This window comes from Tyto alba, unplaced genomic scaffold (genome assembly GCF_018691265.1).
Source record: "Tyto alba isolate M040663 unplaced genomic scaffold, T.alba_DEE_v4.0 Super-Scaffold_5, whole genome shotgun sequence".
In the NCBI taxonomy this organism is placed as follows: domain Eukaryota; kingdom Metazoa; phylum Chordata; class Aves; order Strigiformes; family Tytonidae; genus Tyto; species Tyto alba.
This window is the reverse complement of record NW_024881326.1, coordinates 16198376-16218396: the sequence shown is the minus strand read 5'-3', so window position 1 is coordinate 16218396 and position 20021 is coordinate 16198376. Positions and strand designations below refer to the sequence as shown.

At 35.7% G+C, this 20021-nt stretch overlaps 1 protein-coding gene across 7 annotated transcripts in view; it reads right to left on the bottom strand.

Moving 5' to 3' along the window:
- Nucleotides 1-20021, bottom strand: part of DACH2 (dachshund family transcription factor 2) — a 311886-nt gene that overhangs the window by 99284 nt on the left and 192581 nt on the right. For all 7 annotated transcript variants that reach the window (XM_042807358.1, XM_042807360.1, XM_042807363.1 and 4 more), the window contains one exon: nt 2546-2677. In XM_042807358.1, coding sequence (XP_042663292.1) covers nt 2546-2677 — 132 coding nt within the window. The remainder of the gene's footprint in view (nt 1-2545; nt 2678-20021) is intronic.

Here is a 20021-nt window from a genome sequence, read left to right as displayed (position 1 = left end):
CCTCAAATCAAAGAAACTGTTAGGTCTCTCTCCTAAAATAAAATGTTTTCCTCACTTATGAGGCTTCTGACTCCTTTGCTCTGTTCCTTCTTATCTCTTCTTAGTAAAAAAATTTTCAAAGTTCAATTCTCTTTCTTATTTCGCATCCCCATTTTAGTTTTAATAGTCATTTAAACTGTAAGAGTCTAGAGCAAAACAAACAGTTGGTAAAGGTTTCATACACACATGGTGTTCTCTTCACATTGAATCAAAGTTACAAAATGTATATCAACTTCTCAACAAAATGCCCATACTCTTCACGCCCCACCTCAGACTCCAGTGAGTTTTCTATAGTGAATATTTGGTAATTCCTCAGTTATTTTGTATAGTGAAATGTATAGTTAAGTTTTACGTTTCTTTCATTTTGGTTTTCCTCCTTGACACATCCTGCTGTACCTGCTCAATGTGAATCTTAAAAAAAAAAAAAAAATCCTGAAAAATCCTCCAATAAAGAGAAAAGCCATGCATTACAAAAATGATCCTAATGCTGGCATTGCAGATACTAAAGAGGCGAAATTGTGATTTTTAACATGATTAGTAGTAGTTCTTTTTGTTAAGGACTTATTTCTTTGTCTGCAAGTAACATTGGCACTCAATCCAGTAAATTTACTCTTGGCAATTTTGCTGAATTAGGCAATGAAAAGGGGAAATAATCAAGAAAAGATCTTTACATAACTGACACCATCCTTGGGCCCCACTGTTACTTCAGCTAAAGTCAGTGGGAATTTTTCCAAATGTTTAAATTGGTATTGAGTCAGTTGTAGAACTCATTGAATTGCTAAACCACAGAGAACTTTCACTTAATATGCATACTCTTGACGTACTGTAGAAAGACTGGTATGATAGTCACCCACAAAACTTGTCAATGAGGTACCTAAAATAATAATATTAATTATTGTACTGTAGATTCTCCCCACATGAAGAATGCCAGTTTTGCCATATCAGGTAACACATGAAACCATGAACATTCAAATTAGCAAGCTTTTGTACAGCAGCTTTTAAAACCCCTAATACTAACCCTACATCTTTTCTGTATGAAGCTTCCTTGCTTTTCTGTAGAAATTCTATCTTCAGTCATATTTCTTAGCATTCAGTGAAACTTCATAATTCATTTTGAACTATATACAGGCTATAAGAGTTAAACTGAATATGCTTTTTCAGTGCTTTTTTTCTGAATTCAATATGCACTAATTGATTAGGGTCTGAGAGGTGAATAAGAAATACATATCCTACAAAATAGAAAGCTGGGAAAGGGTTTAATGCATGAATTAGAAGCCAGATTTCTTCAATACAGATGAGTACACAAAATTAGCAAAAGGCAATACCACTTTTGGAAAGACTGCTTTGTGCATAATTTGTCATGAATTCAAAGTTACTCCTTTAGAAAATGAGTCTAAGACCTCCCAGCTGCTGCTTTATTGGTCTAATAAATTACCATTTTGATGGTACAATGCATATACACTATACACCATCCAAGCAAGCAAACTGTTAGAGCGACTTCGTCTTTAGAGACGCATGTGTGACTTCAGAGATGTGAGAATGCCGATGGGAGGTCTGAATGCAATGAGGGATTAGACAATGTCTCTGTTCTGGAATTGATAATGAAAACAAAAGACGTATGCATTTCCAAAATGGTAAGAGCCTATTGTAGGATTGCTTGTGTCAAAAAAAGTGAGTCCAAGTGAAACTGCCCTTATTGTAACAGGTATCTAGTAGCTTTCTGAGACAAAATGGATCTATCTTATTCTAGATCCTCTATACCATCTAACTAAAAAACCTCTTCTATTCATCATCTAAAGGACCTTAGAATAAACAAAGAAGGTACCCTCTTCAAAGGATCCATTTTCAAGTTAAACTCTGAACCCTATTCTTGTGAAACTGGGACTCAGGGAGATTCGCTCAAGTTTATACTACTGCTTACAGTAGTACAGACTGAACATACGTTCAGTGTCAGTGCTTTCTACCCAAGGTTATTCCAGGCAGGTAGGCCACAACAAATGTTTATCGTAACTCTCCTTCATAGCTGTGGTTTGCAAATATCTGTTCAAGGAAATAACAAAATGCAGAAAAGACAGAAAGTTGGTGATTTAGCATTCTCTACCTTTCTCCAATGTACTGTGGAACTCATTATGAGGAGTTCCAACAAGCTGACATTTTGGAACCTTTCCATCATTTACAGGAAAACTCTAGACTCACTGTATTATTGCCAGTAGAAAAGTCTTTTGTTACTACATATGTATTTAGGGAACAGCTTAAAATGTCTGTATTCTAACATAATGAAAATAATCCTTCACCAATATTTTTCAGAAAAATTAATGAAGACGGCTGTAAGGAGGCAATCTGGAGGAATACTGGAGGAATGGGGGCAGTAATTCTGATCTGACACTGGCAGAGCAAACTTTATAAAATAGAACAAAAATTTTAGATATATCTTTGATTTTGCTTCCCATTCACAAAAACAGATGCTAAGTACTCCCTTAGAGCTCACATGAACAGCATTACTTACCTGCATTAGAATTGAGCTCTTCATTTTCTGATTCTGTTCCATTTTGACTTCCACTTCCATGAAGGCTATTCATTGCCATAAGTTTCATTTTCTGTAACTTCATAGCCTCTGCCATGGCAGCTGCTGTCAGACCTGAAAAAATATAAATAAATAAAATTATTATCATACCGTACAATACAGCATGGAAAAATATGAAGAACAACTCTTTTCAGTGAGAATAAGTCACATAAATTTAATACACATTCTTAGCCCAGTTATTTAATGTTATTCTGAACACTGGCTTTATTTTAAAGTCAAATTGTTTCAGTACACCATTCTAAGGATTTTTTTTTTAAAAATTCTTTCATATTTCTTTTTTTTTTTTTTTTAATACATGTATAGCATAAAGACATTTATTTAATGGTATCCTTTTTGATTATACTTTTAAATATAATTTCCTGTCAGTTTGATCACTTTCCGGTTGACTTATTTAGCTGCTACAAAATTTCCAAATACACTAGTAATAAGATACAGTATTTCTTAACTTCAACTGTTTAAAGCCATTTAACATGGAACAATCATTGCTGTACTTACTATTATGTTGTATATCCAAATACTATTTTGTGTTTTTCTGAAGTCTGTTAGTTTGGATTAGCATTATTGCTGCTGGAAAATATTACACTGGAAATGTTAGAAAAGTACAATACGGGTAATTACAAACTTGATCCCACCTTTAAGAGACCATTACGCCCAGCACATATTCACAGAATTAAGGGGAGTTAGTGGTAGAAGATTTTCAAGTGATTAGAAACCAACTGACTTCCAATACTAAAAGATAAGAAATAGAGTAGCATCAAGCTACACGTTACCATCATTACCATAATTTTTAAATTATTATTTAGATTCCCAATATACTTTTTTTTCATATGAGTAAACTTTTAAAGTTTTATCATTTTGACTTGCTCAGTAAGTAAGAGATCATATTTTCATCCAGACAGTATGAAATTACTTTTACTCTAGCAAGTCGTGACTGAAAATATCTTATCTGAAGTTCATCTATCTTGCAGGAAAATACAGGGAATAAGGTCATGTAACCAAAAAGATCTCAACAGGTATAACTGTGTATTCGTTCAGTCATGGAATAAATGGGTTTACTGTCTTCCTCCCAGTATAGTATCACTTGCTTTTGTCATTTGCTAAAAAGCAAGCTAAACGCTTCCTATCAGGTATCTTGTAACTGACTGTGCAATAGTTTCACAAAATCATTGAATTGCATTTACCAAAAACCCCATGATTTTTTTGTCGGTGGTGCATGTTGTATCAATCCACAAAGATACTATACATCACAGCAGAATTAAATAATTTGCTGTTTCTGGTAAGTACTGCTTACTGAGAGATTAGATACTGATTAAAGGGAACTAATAATTTTCACATCCTATACTGCCACACATCCATAAATTAAAATACTTTCTTTTAAAAGCTGCTATGAATTTGACATTTAGATTAGCTCTGTTGCTCCTCTAATAGGCTTTACAAACCTTCCCATTATTTTAATATGACTTAAGTAAGCAATCCATAGACTTCAACTGCATGAGGGAGGGACATGCACTATCATATATAGATACAGCATTTTGGTTAACTTCAGTTATGTTACATGTTTTTTATCAAGCAGATACAAAATCCTCATGTTTAAACTCCTGTTTTTACAAATTTTCTAGCTGACATCACTCACACTTAATTCATCAAAGAATATATCTTCAATGATAAAACTCTTCACACACTTTCTGGAGAAGATGATATAGTCTATAAACTTCTCCACTTTTTTCCTAGGGAAAGGAAGTGGGATTGCTCTTTGGGTGAATTTCACATTATCTTCAGAAAGTTCAAAAAGACAAGCACAAGTCTTATGAGGAATTTACCGTTTTCAAGATTTCCAAGCACCTGTGTGATTTGCCTGCCTACCTGCAGATCTGCACTTTTCCTCCTTATCCCAACCAATTCCAAGTTTTGAGGTAGAGCCATCACTAAAGCAGTTTCAGAACCTGTACCCACTCACGGCCTACTCTCTTTCCACTTTTTACTTCAAATCCATTTGCAAAGCATTCACATTTATTTTAAAGGTTACAAAAAATATAGAGCCTGAACATGGAGTTTTTTATCATAACATTTTATCATTTGTATGTACCCAAATATATACATACAAGCCAATATCCCAGTAAATCATTTTATCTGGGTCAGTATTTCTACAGGTTCTTGATACAGTAAATCATAAAACTTTACTTAGTATAAATATAGGCAAGAGTAAAGAAACTATTCATAAGCAGATAAACAGGGAATGAAAAGTAAATTTAGACCTTTAGTAAAATGTTCAGAGAAAAGACAAGAGAAGAAATTTTTCAGGTCACTGTATAAAAACAAACAAAAAAACTCTCAAACTTCTACTGGACAGTTGTATCAGAAGCATAACAAAGGCAGAAAGGGTACTCCAAGGAACAAGCAGAAAAGAATAAACATAGTTCCAAAATCATCACAATGCCACCTGCAGAAATTAAAGGTAATTATTGTCAGGCATTTTTGAGCTCCCTAACCAGACACAGCTGCCGTAAGGGTAACGGCCAAAAAACAGTGATGTATCAGAAATCTATGCTGTGCCATCTGCCACAAAGTCACTCTACTCCAGCATTAAAAGTTTAAAGAGTAAAGCACAGTCCTAATGTAGAAAGCACTGCAGCCTGAAGATCCTGAGCAGTCAGACATAAACCTGAAGCAGATATAGCCAATGCTATCTCTAAGCTCAGTATCAGCAAAGTCTTTATACTTTCATTCACTTATTCCCCAGTCTATACAATTTCTTACTTGAACTGTGATAGTAGAAGTCCTAGAATCTGACTGTATGAGGCACTTAAAAACAGTGTACTAATTCTTCAGCATCTCTGGAAGCTAATAAAATTGGGATTAAAGCAAATGGTTTCAGCAGGAAGAGTGTGCTACTGATTGAAATGATGGAAGAAAATGTACAGCAAATCACCCATTGGCATAATCTTCAATTAAGGCTACTGCCACGGCTTACCTTACTGAAGCTACTATTTAATTTAACTATTAATAAAACTCCTTTCTGTAATTGACTCAGCTCCAGCTAGCTGTGGCAGAGAGCTATTCTTTAACTGACTTATCTAAAGATCTACAAAGAACTGAAGAATCATTTCCATCCTTTCAGATGAATCATTATCAGCAGCAGGATCTCACTTAGAGTATCTCACTTTGAAAAATGTACTTCAAAACTGCTGTAATGTATACATCTACCTCTACTTTCACAAAAAAAAAAAAAACAAAACCCAAACCAACCAACCAACCAAACAAAAAAAGCAAAAAAAAAAAAAACCAAAACCCCAACCCCACAAACAACCAAAAAAAGGATCACTACGAAAACTGACATGCTGGATTACATACTTCAAAGCTTCTGGTTTTTACTCTCCGTTTACACTTTAAATTCCCCTTCCTTCACTTATCTTCTGCCAGCTGTGATCAATCACTAAACACCCAGGAAATAAACTATGTACTGCTTATTACCAAACACATACAACCTTTACAATGACAACAACAACAACAAAAAAGCTTGAGTCTCATCACAGTTGCAATGATTTGTTTTCAAAACTGCTAGCAACCATGTGGCTGGCAGAGCTAGTCCTGCTAACAGTAGCCCACAACCCACCAGTCGCCTTGGCTGAAAGACAGCAGCTCCTTGAAGAGCTGGTAGGGATCTTCAAGAGGGACACATCAGCGCTAACGCAGAGATCTGAGCCATGTTCTGGGTCAGCTCTCTATATATGAATCTTGATTACAATTGCATAACAGATTGTGATGGTACGCGCTCAGGTACACCTGCATTGTGCATATGGCAAAACAACCAACTGCCATTAGTAATCTTCATTCCCTAATTTCAGTTTTGTCAGGACACTGTGTACTCTCCCTTTGACAAGTCTGCGTAACTCTGCTGTACAACACACAAATTTAGGCCTGAAATAACCCTTCAAGGACATACAAACCAGCACACTTTATGCTCAGGTTGCACTGAAGTTAAATTCTGCAACTGTATTCTGAGCCACAGTTAAAATATACCTAAGCACCAAACAGTTTTCAAATCAAGGTCTTTGATCCAAATTAAGGTCTTACTCAGCTTACTCAACATGGCACGCTGCATTGCTCTGGGGAAGAGGGAGCTGTTGGAGATAGACCTGAAGGTACTGTGAAGGCTTGGCAGTTTCTGTGAGGGCCGGACCCCACTGAACACATCCTCTTCTCCTAAAGCCATGGTACCTGTAGTACTTGAGAGGGTGTGAAGGTCAGAGAGGTTCCTCCATCCCTTGTCTGCACCCTATTAAAGTTAGTGGTTAATTGTTTACTCAAATATCCCCTACGCAGACAAAAAGACTACTGAAGATTATTCCTCTGAGAAGTCTCAGGAATTATTTCAACAAAAAAGGCTTTTTTACTGCATGGCCCAAAGATCACAACTCCAAGGTCATTTGTAGTGTATCCTCCTCAGGGCTGGTCACCCATTGCAGGGCAGTGCTGAACCCACCCACTTCCCCAAGCACCAGCTGAGAAGGGGACAGTGTCTCTTGCCTTGAGTAAACATCACCATTTGTTCATTAGCAAATACCTTCCTGGAGACATAAGAAACCAAAAATCACTCACAGTCCCGCACTGAGGTACCCAGGGTATCTTGCACGCAAGTGGATCCTCCATTTTTAACTAATGTCCAGTCATTGAAAATTGGATTTTGATGATGAATACAAGGACCCTGAGCATTCTAAGGTGACCCTGACTATCTGCTAATCTTGTGCTCTAGTTACAGCTATTTTTTCCAGTTCCCTAATTAGTTAGACTGTGCCCCTCCTTCATATTAGTTTGAAAGCTTTTCTGTCAAAACTGTGTACAAGTAAATTAACTAAAGGAGAACTATAAGTAATCAAATCCTGAGGTTTGCAATTAATTAAATGAAAAGGTGAGTCAGTGAACTGAAGAATGGTCTTATATTAAAACAAAACATTTAATTAAATTAACAGTCAACACATTGTAATTAATAATATTCAAAAGGAAAAATGAAAACCAGTTTAGCCTTGCTATATTGTTTCAGTCTAATAGTCAAGCATTGTGCATCAGCTTGTTTGTTATTTGCATTCAAAGCTGCTATGGGTCAAGTATGATGTGCTAAAACAGGAATAATGAAACATCTGGTAGTATGAAATGTTAAAATGAGATACCATATTGTAAACAGTGAAAACAATTCTGAAACATAAATTAGGCCTTAGAAGACTGAAAAGGATATGCTTTCTTTCCCATTTTTTTTAATAAGGAAATTAATAAATACATATAATGTACTTTATGTTTTCAGAATGCCTGCAAGCATTTGATGATTAATTTAAACATTCACATCAGAATGTGGAGGCTTCTCTGTAGCTGAAATGAATTGTGATTGTTTAGTGCTAAACAGGTAGGTAAAACCCAGCTAGTAACGCAAAGTACTGTGCAACCAAATTCTTAAATAAGAACATTAAAACGACCAAACTGTTAGGGCAGTTCGGAGACAGGTCCAAACACGTAAGTCTTATTATTGCAGATTTTTTCCATTTCACTGAACTGACTCAACTAGAAACTGTAGGAAAGTTTTAGCTCTGGTGCATGTTCTGTTTTCAACAGCTGCTCAAAGATACCTTGGCTACCATTTCAGATAGGTCATAATAATCCATCAACATGAAACATTTGAGAGACTGTAAGGAAAGAACTTAGTGAGTAATTGGCCACTGCAGGCAGAGGATGGGATTTCAGCGTAAGCACTGTAGTGCTAAGCTTTATCATGGGCTAAGTTGTGTGAGTATTCACCTCAGGCCCTGGGAGGACACTTTGGAGCCCAGACTGAAATCCATGCTACATCCATTTGACATTGCCAAGATGAAATGCAGTCAATAGCCAAGAAATGTATTACAAGAGTTGAGTTTCTTTCATCCGTTCTGCTGCCTGCAACCAGTTGGTCTGACATTACAACCACGTTTTAAAAATATGTTCTTCTCTCCTATTTTGCAGCAGGAAAGCACCCCAAACAACAGCAAAAATTGATTTTTAGAGTAGACAATTTGGAAGTATTTATACAGTATTTATCCTGTTACATGTTGAAAGTGAAAGAGAAAATAAAGACTAATTCTCTAAACATTCAGTTAATGAAAGTTCAGAGACTACTGAAGATTATCCTTAGCAAAACAGTTCAAATGAGAGTTAAAATTTTTGAGTGGCCTAAATTTTTTAAATACCAACACCTTATAATGCCAAGAAAATGATACTATGGAAAATGAACCTTACTGAAGGAGAAAAATCCCAAACAAATACTATGTGTATTTGTCAGGAATTCTGAGAAATTAATCTTCCACAGAGAAGCTCCAGTCAGCTTGCTTCTGCGATGAATTGTCACACAGTCTCTACTTGAAAGACCTTATTCTTTGCGTTTGCACAGTCCCTGAGTATTCCCTACATAGCTTCCACTTCTGCAGCAGATAGATAGGGACAGACCTACAGATAGGTCTCTTCATCATACAACCCTGCTGCCCGCACAGGTCAATCGATTCTCTATCATCAACCAGGCAGTTATGCTGGGGAAAAAAAAAAGTAGGTGATAATGTAATTTAAAGACTTTGCCAAATGATCAAGGGATCAGAATTAGGGTTCCACAAATGTTTCTGAATTTCTGATGGCTTGATTTCTCAATCCTAGTAATTTTTGTTTAACGCTGTGTGCTTGCTCACCTTACTTCAATTCTAAAACATAAGTTCATGCAAAAGTTCACCTAAGCATAAACAAGATTAAAACCTCGAAATGATTAAACATCAAAATGTCCCTGCCACTACACGGAATAGAATGTTGCAGAAATAACAGGTTGTCATTCTCTAATTTCACACATATTTAGACCATAGTAAAAGTATTGGTACTTAAAAATCTGGGTGTTCACTTTAAATATGGGGAGAGTTTGTTTTCCAAATGCTTTCAACCCACATCTACCTCTATTATTTAGGCTTCTCACCCCAGTTATAACCTCTGTTTTGTATAGTCTAATTTATCCTCCCCAATATCCATCTGAAAGACTGGAAACATCTTCCATCAAGCCCCTGTACCTGAGATATATCACATGCTTGATCCATACGAAGATATGCTGACCAAAGATCTGTCAAGGGGTTCAGTTTGAAGTATAGAGAAATTTTAATCCCAAATTTGTGCTTAAACCTATGTTAACATGAGCACTCATGTTCAAACTGATACACCACAATACCCAGCTACATGTTTTATGGATTGCTTCATATCCAAAAAGGTAGCCGGTGTCTTATGTCAAACAAAATTGCAGCTTATCTTATTGCAGGGAAACAGCAAAATCAGAACTAAAAAGTGCACTGAGAGGGTTACATTATTTTTTTTTTTTTTCTTCATTCCTACAGCGTGTCTCATGAGAATTGATTAATTTTGTGACATTTTCTGCTCTTTTTTACAATTTATGCCATGAGAATGATTTGTCAAGACTGTAATGCGTAATACTTTTAGTGTGCTGCACTACTATGACCTTTACCTTCCTCTGTATATTTGATTGACTGACCATCCCATTTTTGATCTACAGGTTCCAGAAGATGGAAGCATACACTAGACAGACGCATCAGCTACTGAATTATTGTTGAAAAGATCACAATCACTTTTTACAGATAATTTGTATGTTCTTCAGTGCATATCTGATGCAATTTTAGCCATGTCATTGAAAATTTTCAACATAAAATGAAAACTCTTACACTACGTGGTGTATTTAAAAAGTGTTTTCATACATCAAAAGAGTGATAAATTAATGCATTAGGACTCAGATTTCAGTAAGGATAAGACAGGTTAAACTGATGCTCATAATCATCCAAATTCTCAAACTATCTGCTTATGCTTTCATAATGCTGTCATAAAGTTTACAATTCTTTGACATAAGGGCTTGAAAAAATAAAAACTAAACCAGAAATGTTAAGCTACCTCCCCCTGAGAGCAACATAAAACATAAATTCCATTTATAAGAAAAAAAATGTTAACTCCAAACTGCAAAATATTCAGAAGCCACAGGAAAGAATACAATGGTGGTTATCATCAGCCCCCAAAGGAAAACAGACCTTTGACACCAGCCTCACAACCTGCAGAGCAGGAATGCCTCGGTAACTTCAAGAATTCTTTCAGTATCAGGACAAAGAAGGGTATCAGCATGCACTGGCCCCCAGCCAGTGCCCTGCACTATTATCTAGTGATGCAGGCCAGGTGGGCAACCTCAGACTTACTTGAGTCAAATTCCAAACAACCTGGACTGCCCAACAGCCTGGAAAGCTCACACACAGGCAGGCCCCTGGATGCACTAACAGGGCTTAATGGCCACCTTCTCTCGGGCTTTAGAGCTCACTGCATTTGCTTCCGATTGCAGGACTCAGTTATCCATTTCAGAAGACATCTGGGTTCATGGGAACCTAAAATTATGTTATAAATACATTTAAACCTAATAGTCCTCATATTCACCATGGACATTCTGCAACTTCTCTATAATCACAGAAGTCTGTCATGGTGCATGTGCTGCCATCTGAAATTAGAATTAGCTGGTTTTTTTTTTTTCCACGTTTGTTCATTTCACATTAAATCAATTTCAGTGGGCTTAAAGCACTTGTCCATAAGTGATAATGATGGGGAAATTGCCGAAGTTTTTGGAGGTCCTTTCAGTTAAGTACCAAAAAGTCTGAAAGCTTATCTGGAGTTGGCACAAATCTCTCGAGTTTGTAAAATTAATTGGGCTGGAAGGTCTTCTGAGAATAAGGATATCTTTGTGAGTGATTTCAAGCTACTTCCTACTTGTGATTGGAACATACCATACAAATATTTTTTTTTGTATCAAATGGCACAGCTCTGCTACATCCCAACTGTCTCAAATTGCAATTTAAAAAATGGTGTATTTCAAGGATTTTAAATGAATATTGAGTTCCATAAATTTATTGTGCTACAGTATTTCAGATGAAACCTCAATACAATGTCAAGATCAGCATTGCTGTTAGAGACTGGATTGCTAAAATACTACCCCTGCTAGCCGCTGCTCAGGCTGGACCAACCTGACTAATGCTACAGGCTTTAGAAGATCATACTGCACAGATCCCTTACCTAGCCCCTCCTGGAAGCTAAAGTGTTAGAGGGGAGAAATGTTACTCCAATCTTTCATCAGATGTTTTCACTGAACTGAAACCAAGCAAATAATAACTTTACATTATTACTCACCAAGCTACGAACAGCAGCAGCGAGCTCCCTACATCACAAAAACTTTGCTTGAAAATGAATAGCAGAAATATTGTGAACAATAATAAACTGTTCTCTACTATGGTTCGCACTGGCTAAAAGGAGGGAAAACAATTTGTATTCAAACTCAAACTCGCTTAAGTTGCAAGTGCAGATGAAGCACTCAACCAAGGATACAATTCTGCCTTCCTCATAGGCATTGCAGTCCTCCAGTTTTGCAGCAATCCCTCTGCAATCAATTTTAAATCAGTGGGATTATTTGCAAAGGCTAGATTCTTCTTGCCAAAATTATTGGGACTAGACCAGCAGTTGGGGTGGCAACTAGTGCTAGCTCAAATGGTAAAACTTAAGCCAGGTTCCTCCACTTACACAGCTTTGTAGAATCACCCAATCCACACAGTATTTCTTCCACATAAGCAATTTTTCAAGACCTCCGCCAGAACAAAAACTGAATGCTATGATAACACAGCTACTACTGCTCTTAGTTACTTAAGACTGAGATATTTGTGGCCAGTTCATAAAACCCACAAAAATATTACATTTATTTGAAGCACAGTAAGCTAAGCAATGAAAAGAAGCAGCCCAGGCACTCCTCTCCAAATGGCATTTAATTAACACAACCTCAAAAGATGCAAGTTCAAAAGCAGCATCACATAAGAACGTAAATTCTTCTGAGACCTATAATCACTTTCCAATTCTGGCTGTTGAATGAAAGCAAAATATTAGCACTTTAAGATCATTTGAAATACCACAGCTTATTCATAGTGAAAAATATTGTTGGATGGTATTAGGACAGACTAATAAAGCAGTAATATCCCTGGCAAGAAAGGAAAACAGTTCAGTGAAAATTCAGGAAATCAGTGACACAGGCTCCAAGTGGATCTCCAGATTTAAGGTAGAACCCACCAAATTTACAATTACTATTAATTTGATAAAAGATGTAGAATGTAGCACAGCAACATGACTTAGAATTTTTGTGGAATAGCTGATTCATAATTTTAATAAATAAATTTTCCATTAATTGCTCAATTGAAAATAAAGTAATGCATGAGGGAGCAAGGACTAGACTCTAGGTCTCTGCTTCCTCAAGTGACGATTCTACCTACACTTACATTATGTTCTCTTTCTCTATACACTTTTGGCATAACAAAACCTGGGTTGTTGGGTTTTTTTTGTGGTTTTTTTTTTTTTTGTTTTGTTTTTTTTTTTTTTTAAATTCAAGGAGTGGAAAAATGCACCCATGCCAAACAGTTACAACCTGACATAGTCATCAGGAATGCAGCTTTTGCCACAAAGTCCCTTTCAGCAGTACTGATTATTTTAAGTTGGGTTCTGTGGTGAGTTGGCACTAGTGGTGTGTCATGGCATATACATGCCATGTATTTCTTCCTTCTAAGAAGGAAATTGGATATTTTAGATTAATTTATTTTAATTTCAGCAGAGTTTGGACAGCAATCCAATAGGCTGTGCTTGGGAAAGGACAATCTTTCATGCAACTTTCCATCAAACTTCTGTGAGGAAAGAACAATAACATCAGGCAGCAAATGCTGCCCAAACACTTCCTTGGGTCAAAGCTGAGTTGCTGCTTTGGACATCTTCTGCGAATAAGTGACAGATATGTGACTTACAAGTACTGCAAAGGAAAAATTAGGAGGTAGTCCACAGGCCGGAGAAACCAGATTTAACTTCTAGCTATGTTTGGACTGAAGATAAAGAAACACAAGGAGCTGTACTTTCCTCTGGGGCGTAAATTAATGACTATTGATCATACAACCAGGGAGTGCATGGAACATGACAACAGAGGAGTGTGTACATTAACTTTTTTTTTTTTTTTCCCCAGCATTTTTTACTTATGATTATTTTGATCTCTCCATTTTAAAGTTATTTTCATATGGTTTTGGTGAAGCTTATTCAGGCATATTTACTTACACAAATAACACAGATTTACAAGTAATTTAGTCCCAATAGGTTCATGTCTTCTTTTTTTATGAAGTTATGACAGAGTAGCTATTTCCATTTTATGCTATGCAAGGTAAAGAACATTTTTCAAAGTTGAGACACTGACTGGAAGCTTATTTTCTTGTTCCAGGTGGTGAGTAAAAATAACACTTAGAAGATGAACTACACAATTTTTAAAATCCTAAAGGATGTGTCTCTACTCATTGGTCAAGCTGAATTAACTTGCAGCCTCCAAGCCAAATACAGGCTCAAGAAGAAGAGGAATAATTTAGTCACTGAATTGAAACACTCAGTAATCTAAAATTATGCAAATACTCTCTTTGCCCTTGCAAATCTTTGCAGATAAACTCTACTGGTCTTTACTCCCAAGTCTGCATCAGTACAGCAGTTTCATTTCTTCTAAAACTATGGCAACAAACATTTTTAGCTTTGGTTTTGTGCAACTATTTCAGTAGCCAAAGTACATTCAGATTTTATAACAGATTCTAAGATTTTTTTAAATTCAAATTAAGTATATTTACTTTTAAAATAAAAATATATTTAATAAGTGATGTCCAAGATGCACTGAATTTTTTTTTTTAGCCATTTCGGAAAAATATTGCAGGTATCTCTTCATCTTGCTTTTCCAGAAATCTACATTATATAAGTAACCCCTTGTAAGCATTCCCCTTGAAATTATTATACTCTGCAGTTCTTGGCCATTTCTCAATATTAATATTGTACTTTTTGCAGATATCTTTTTAGAGCTGGGAGTTTTAAATCTTAAAATAGACTTAAGAATTTTTCCCACATCAGTAGGTTAAGTATTATATATTATTATAAACTTACCTATGTAATATTCCAATGTGTTTCCAGTAAGCATTTAACTCTGGTTTTAGAAATTTAATATGTAATACATGTCAACTGAATAGATTATTAAAAGGACATACTCTGTTTTTTCTATAGATATTGCTTTTAAATAAATCTTTTCAGTATTTTTCTACTACGACCTTTAATTGAGACTTCCCTAACAGTGGCACTACATTGCTAAGAGTAGGTTTAATAGGATAGTTATTGTGGATTAATTTGTAATTGACCAGTTTACTATGTTAAATAAAAATCTGAACTGTAATTTTATTTCTCTGTATAGTGTTAGGAACCAGTATGTATTTAAGAAAGACCTACTGACTTCACTTAAACTGAGAAGTGAACATGAGACAGTTAGGCTGCCCTAATGGGTAGGAATTTACAGATGACCAAGAAACACCTTTATAATTCTATTCAGGAAATAAAGAATGTAATATCCACTATCCTATCAGTCTTTATTTCTTTCAAAAAGCCACTAAACTGCTCATACTTGAGGAGAAAATTAACCTTTTTACTGATTAATCACTAGGCAGCTTTGACTGGTGAAGAGAAAATTGTATTACAAATGAACAGCTACCTGTTATCAAATTACAAGGCCGTTTCATCAAAGGACCAAAAAATGCAGCGCATTGACCAGTTAACATGTTTCCACTGACCTGGGGGGATTTTTCCAGTTAACAGCTTCTGAAGAATGCTTCCTTTTGATTCTTGTCTCTGACACAAAAATGATTGTCCCATTTAACCACTGTTCTATCACATACATCAGAGAATCCTATTTACTCACACACTACTGGAACATTAAAACACAATAGTGTGATTGTCTCTGGAAGAAAATTTTAAAGATTGACTTTTTTCTCTTTTTTTTTTTTTTAAAAAAAGGGAGTAAGATCAAAAGCTAACTTTAATAGATGTTTGACTAAGGTCACACTCCTAGGAAATGGAACACTGAAGATGAAAGAGAACAAATAGATTTGGCTTTTGATCTCAGCCAAATGCATTTGGCATTGTTTAGCTTTTATAAAATACTTCAACTTTAGGCCATATCATGACTAAAATGAATTGGTTGAAGTCTTCAGGTTTTAATAGTTCAGCAAGACTTTAACATGTAACAACATTTGGAAAAACTTTATTAAGTATTTGACTAGATTTTTTTCTCACTGGAATGAAGTCAGGTCAAACCTAACTATTGTTGCTAATGTTAGATATGTACAAACAAGTTTAAGAATGTATTTTCCTAATCATAGGTAAATTTAAGAGCTATTATCCACTAGTGCTGTTAAATCAGGACTACTGTTATTCCTAGCATGAAATTTTAGGGGGAATTGCAAAGCACTGAAAAAATGTATTAGAATTACTCAAACAAAACAGCTGTGTCCCTAGCCAAGAGTGTGTATCGGATCCTTCTAAGAAATTATTTCACAGCTCTAATCCTCCTAAAAAGTGCAGTGGACATCCAAATTTGTAAACTACATAGTAATAAGGGAGGATAGGACTGCAATCTATGAACTATTACTTTCAAATACTTCAGTAATAATGGTGTTTGCTAACTGAAGACAACTTCCTTAATTAAGGAAAAAATGAGATAAAATTCATTAAAGCAATATGCTTAAATTATTACTATTTTTAGAAAAAACTAATTGTCATTAACCATTAGAAGCCCTGCAAAAACCTATAAACCACTCAGTAGGCTACACAGTCAAAAATTACAAAGGAGTTTCATCATCCCAGCCAGCTCAGCCCTCTGATAAAAGCCAGTGATGGTGGGAAACGTCCCAGCCCCAAGCCCCAAATTGCCTTTTTAGAGTTTTGATAAGAATTTATGATTTGTGCCACAAAATATATTATGACAGAAAATACTGTATCTGTGTTATGCAAACATTTGGGTTTAGGAACTACAAGGAAATTATACACAAGGGAAGAACTTCCTGATCTTACTTTCAAATTATTATATTGCTATATTATAACAATACTAAAGAACTGATAAAGAGCTGAGAAATTCTGAAGATACACCATCGGGTATTTATCATCATTAAAGGAGACATATCTGACCGCAATGCCTAAAGGTAACCTAGGGAAGGAAGAGGTGCTTTCCCATATACTTCTCCACTTATCACAATACCTTTCTTAAGGGCCACTTGAAACAAAAAGGCACAAGAAGCCTCAGCCATTTACTCTCCAGAATCTAGCCACAAATTTAACCACACAAAGTAGTAATTCATTCATTCCTTCTTTATACTGTTTATTTCTTAAAAAGGGAAAATATCACAGGCTTTCACCCCTTTTTTTAAAAAAAAGGACATGGTTTATTACTCCTTTTTATATTATTACTTCATGTACAGTATTTCTGCTGCTGAGGCAATATGTATGATTTGCTGAACCCACCTGGACACTGAAGATCTCTGCAGACCAGAAAACCCAATAATCTTAGATCTGACTCTCCCAGGTACAGAACACCTGCACCCAGCAATATTTTAGCTATGTCATTCTCAAACATTACAAATATGCACCTCCCTTTATGTAGTAAACCTACCAGCAAGACCCTGCTACACATCACAAATAAACCTTTTTCTGTTTCTCAACACCTCAGTTACTTCTGTTTACTGTCGCTGAAACACTTACACCTTCAGCCAAACTGGAACCTTATTATTCATATTCTACCTAACTTCAAAGGCAAGCCAGTATTGATCTACTCTACTGCAAACCTGATGCTTAATAATCCCTGCTTTAAAACAGAAGGATTAGAAATTGAAAGAAAAAAATATCTAGAAAGACAGCTAATTTTTAAACAAACATAGAAATGCTATGCAGTGAAGTATTAAAATATCTTGCTTTCAAGGACAGAAAACATTGAAAACAAATCGAGGATGTATGCCATCGAAGCAAGCTGGATATTAGTTTAAGTGTAAGCATGTGCATTTTAGAGTGAGGTTGTGTACCCACCCCCTGTCTCTCTCTAGGCAGCCCAAAAGTAGGATGCGAAAGAATCAGATGACGAGAAACAAAACTTGAGGGACAGTCACTGCTGGAGCCTCCTTGCCTGCTGCATGAGAAGATATGCTAAACACCTACGTTCCACAGAAACGCAGGGGGTGGTGGTGGGGAAGTCACAAACACAGAGGTTTATTGGACCTACCGTCAGTTGATATGAGTTTTAAGATAATATTAAAATTGACAGTAATTATACATGTACCTGTATGTATACACACACACACACTTGCACAGGGTTTTTTTTACACACACACACATATATATTTATAATGAAAGCATGTAGTAGTACATAAATAGTACATTGATAATTAAAGCATTATATATATTTTAGAAAAGCAAATACATATGCTTTCATTCTCAACAGCTTCTGTTGATCAAAAAACAGCACCCAACGTGAAATCCATGCCCTGTTCCTCTTCATAGTTATACAGTTAGAAATACAGAAATATATAGTTACATATTTCTTCAGACATTGAAAATCTTCTGTTCTTGAAGCTAGGATTATTTTCACTTCACTACCCTTAAGATATTAAGCCTACAGAACTTCAATAACTAACTTCCTTTGTTTCAAGAGCTGGACACTTGCTATTCTGTAACCCTTATTTTTCTTGAAGGAAACAAAAACTTGTAACGTTAATTATACAGCAGATTTAATCATCACCTCAATAGGACTTGGTCTCATCCTTTTCACTGCCTAGCAGCACAAATCTACACCTTGCATTTTATACATTTCCCAGAGAAGGTGTAAGTTTATCTGCAGATTAAACTATGGAATTTGTTGCCACTAGAATTTCTGAAGGCGGAAGCTCAAAATCAGAAAAGATTTCTTTATATAGAATATATAGGAATTTGCTGAACAACAGAAAAAAAAATTAGAATTAAACCAATTAGTAGAATACTATACAAATAATTCAGATGTATTTTAAACAAAGTTATCTCCTGAGTCTTCCAACTGCTATGTTGGTGGGCTCAAGTTTCAAAATATTGTGCTTCTTAAATAATGAAATAAATAAACTCTTCATACTCTTCTGTGTCTGGTTCTATCCAAGAAAAGGAATTTATTAAAAGCCAAGAGTGTAATTATGGATAAAAACGAACTTCTACCAAATAAAATATACAAGAATATAAAGCAAAAATAAAGCAAAATAGTGCTTGATTAATTTGGTCCTTAGTAGGAATATTAAAAGGACCAGCCTTATCTGTTGGAACATATCATAAGTCTAATTTATATTATGAACATTGAACTAGTGAGATATATGCTTATATATCACATTTTATAAGAGGCATCATGGGATCACACCATCTGGTATGGAGACATCAGTATCTGCACCTTTTAAAAAATAACAGTCAGAGACCAAAAATTAACACTATGAGGCTTTCTTTTGTTTTGTTTTTTTTTTTTTTTTTTTTTAAACACAGGAATTTTCCAAAGAAAAATAGTAGCACAGAAAGGTGCAACAGGACAAATGCAAGCCTTGCTGGCAGCAGCTGCTGCGCGCAGGCGGCACAGGAGCCCTCAGCGCTCTCACACCAGCAAGTCTCGCTGCTGGCCCACAGACCCTGCAGTAACAGGCAAGGGCAGACAGAAGTACTGTGCTGCCATTTCATTTATGCTCGAGATAAAATGCTAGTCTTCTTATAAGAATAATTTGCATTAGTTAACATCATAGACAAAAATAATTAAATGAAATGTTAACTAGCCCCACGGTTAAAATATCCCACAGAACTGTTTTCTCCTAAATAACATACAACCTAGTAGAACATATGCTGCTGTATTTTGCTTATTTATTGCTGGAAGAAATCCACAACACTGAAAAAGATACACTCTCACATTATATGCATGTCTAGACATAGATTGAATTTGATTTTCAGAATATTCCAGACTCAGCAGCACTTAAAACTGCGGTGATGGAATACAACTGCATCCAATGAATTTCACTCCTGTTCTTAGGTGCTTAGCAGTAACGCCTCTATAAACTACACTCTTAATATCTGTGTTACGATAACATATGTGTGACAAAAACATTCACAAACTCTGCCAATTCTTAAGACAGTGAGTTTGACTGGAAGCCTTAGAGCTCCCAAACTTCTGGAATTAGGACTGAGTCATGCAAGCATCAGAGGGGAAAAATGCTTTTCTACCCAACATCTGTGAAGCCCTTTAGGCCAAGCAAAGTGAGAAAGAGATCATATAGGTTCCGGGTTCATACACAACTTTTGTTGCAACAAGCAAAACATTGTAAGACTACAAAAATATGATCTGTGACCAATTTAACGTATGTCCCTGTTGTTATTTGCTTTAAACTATATTTAAGGTACCCCATTGTGGATTCAAAGAGTGATCTAGTTCTGACAATAAATGCAG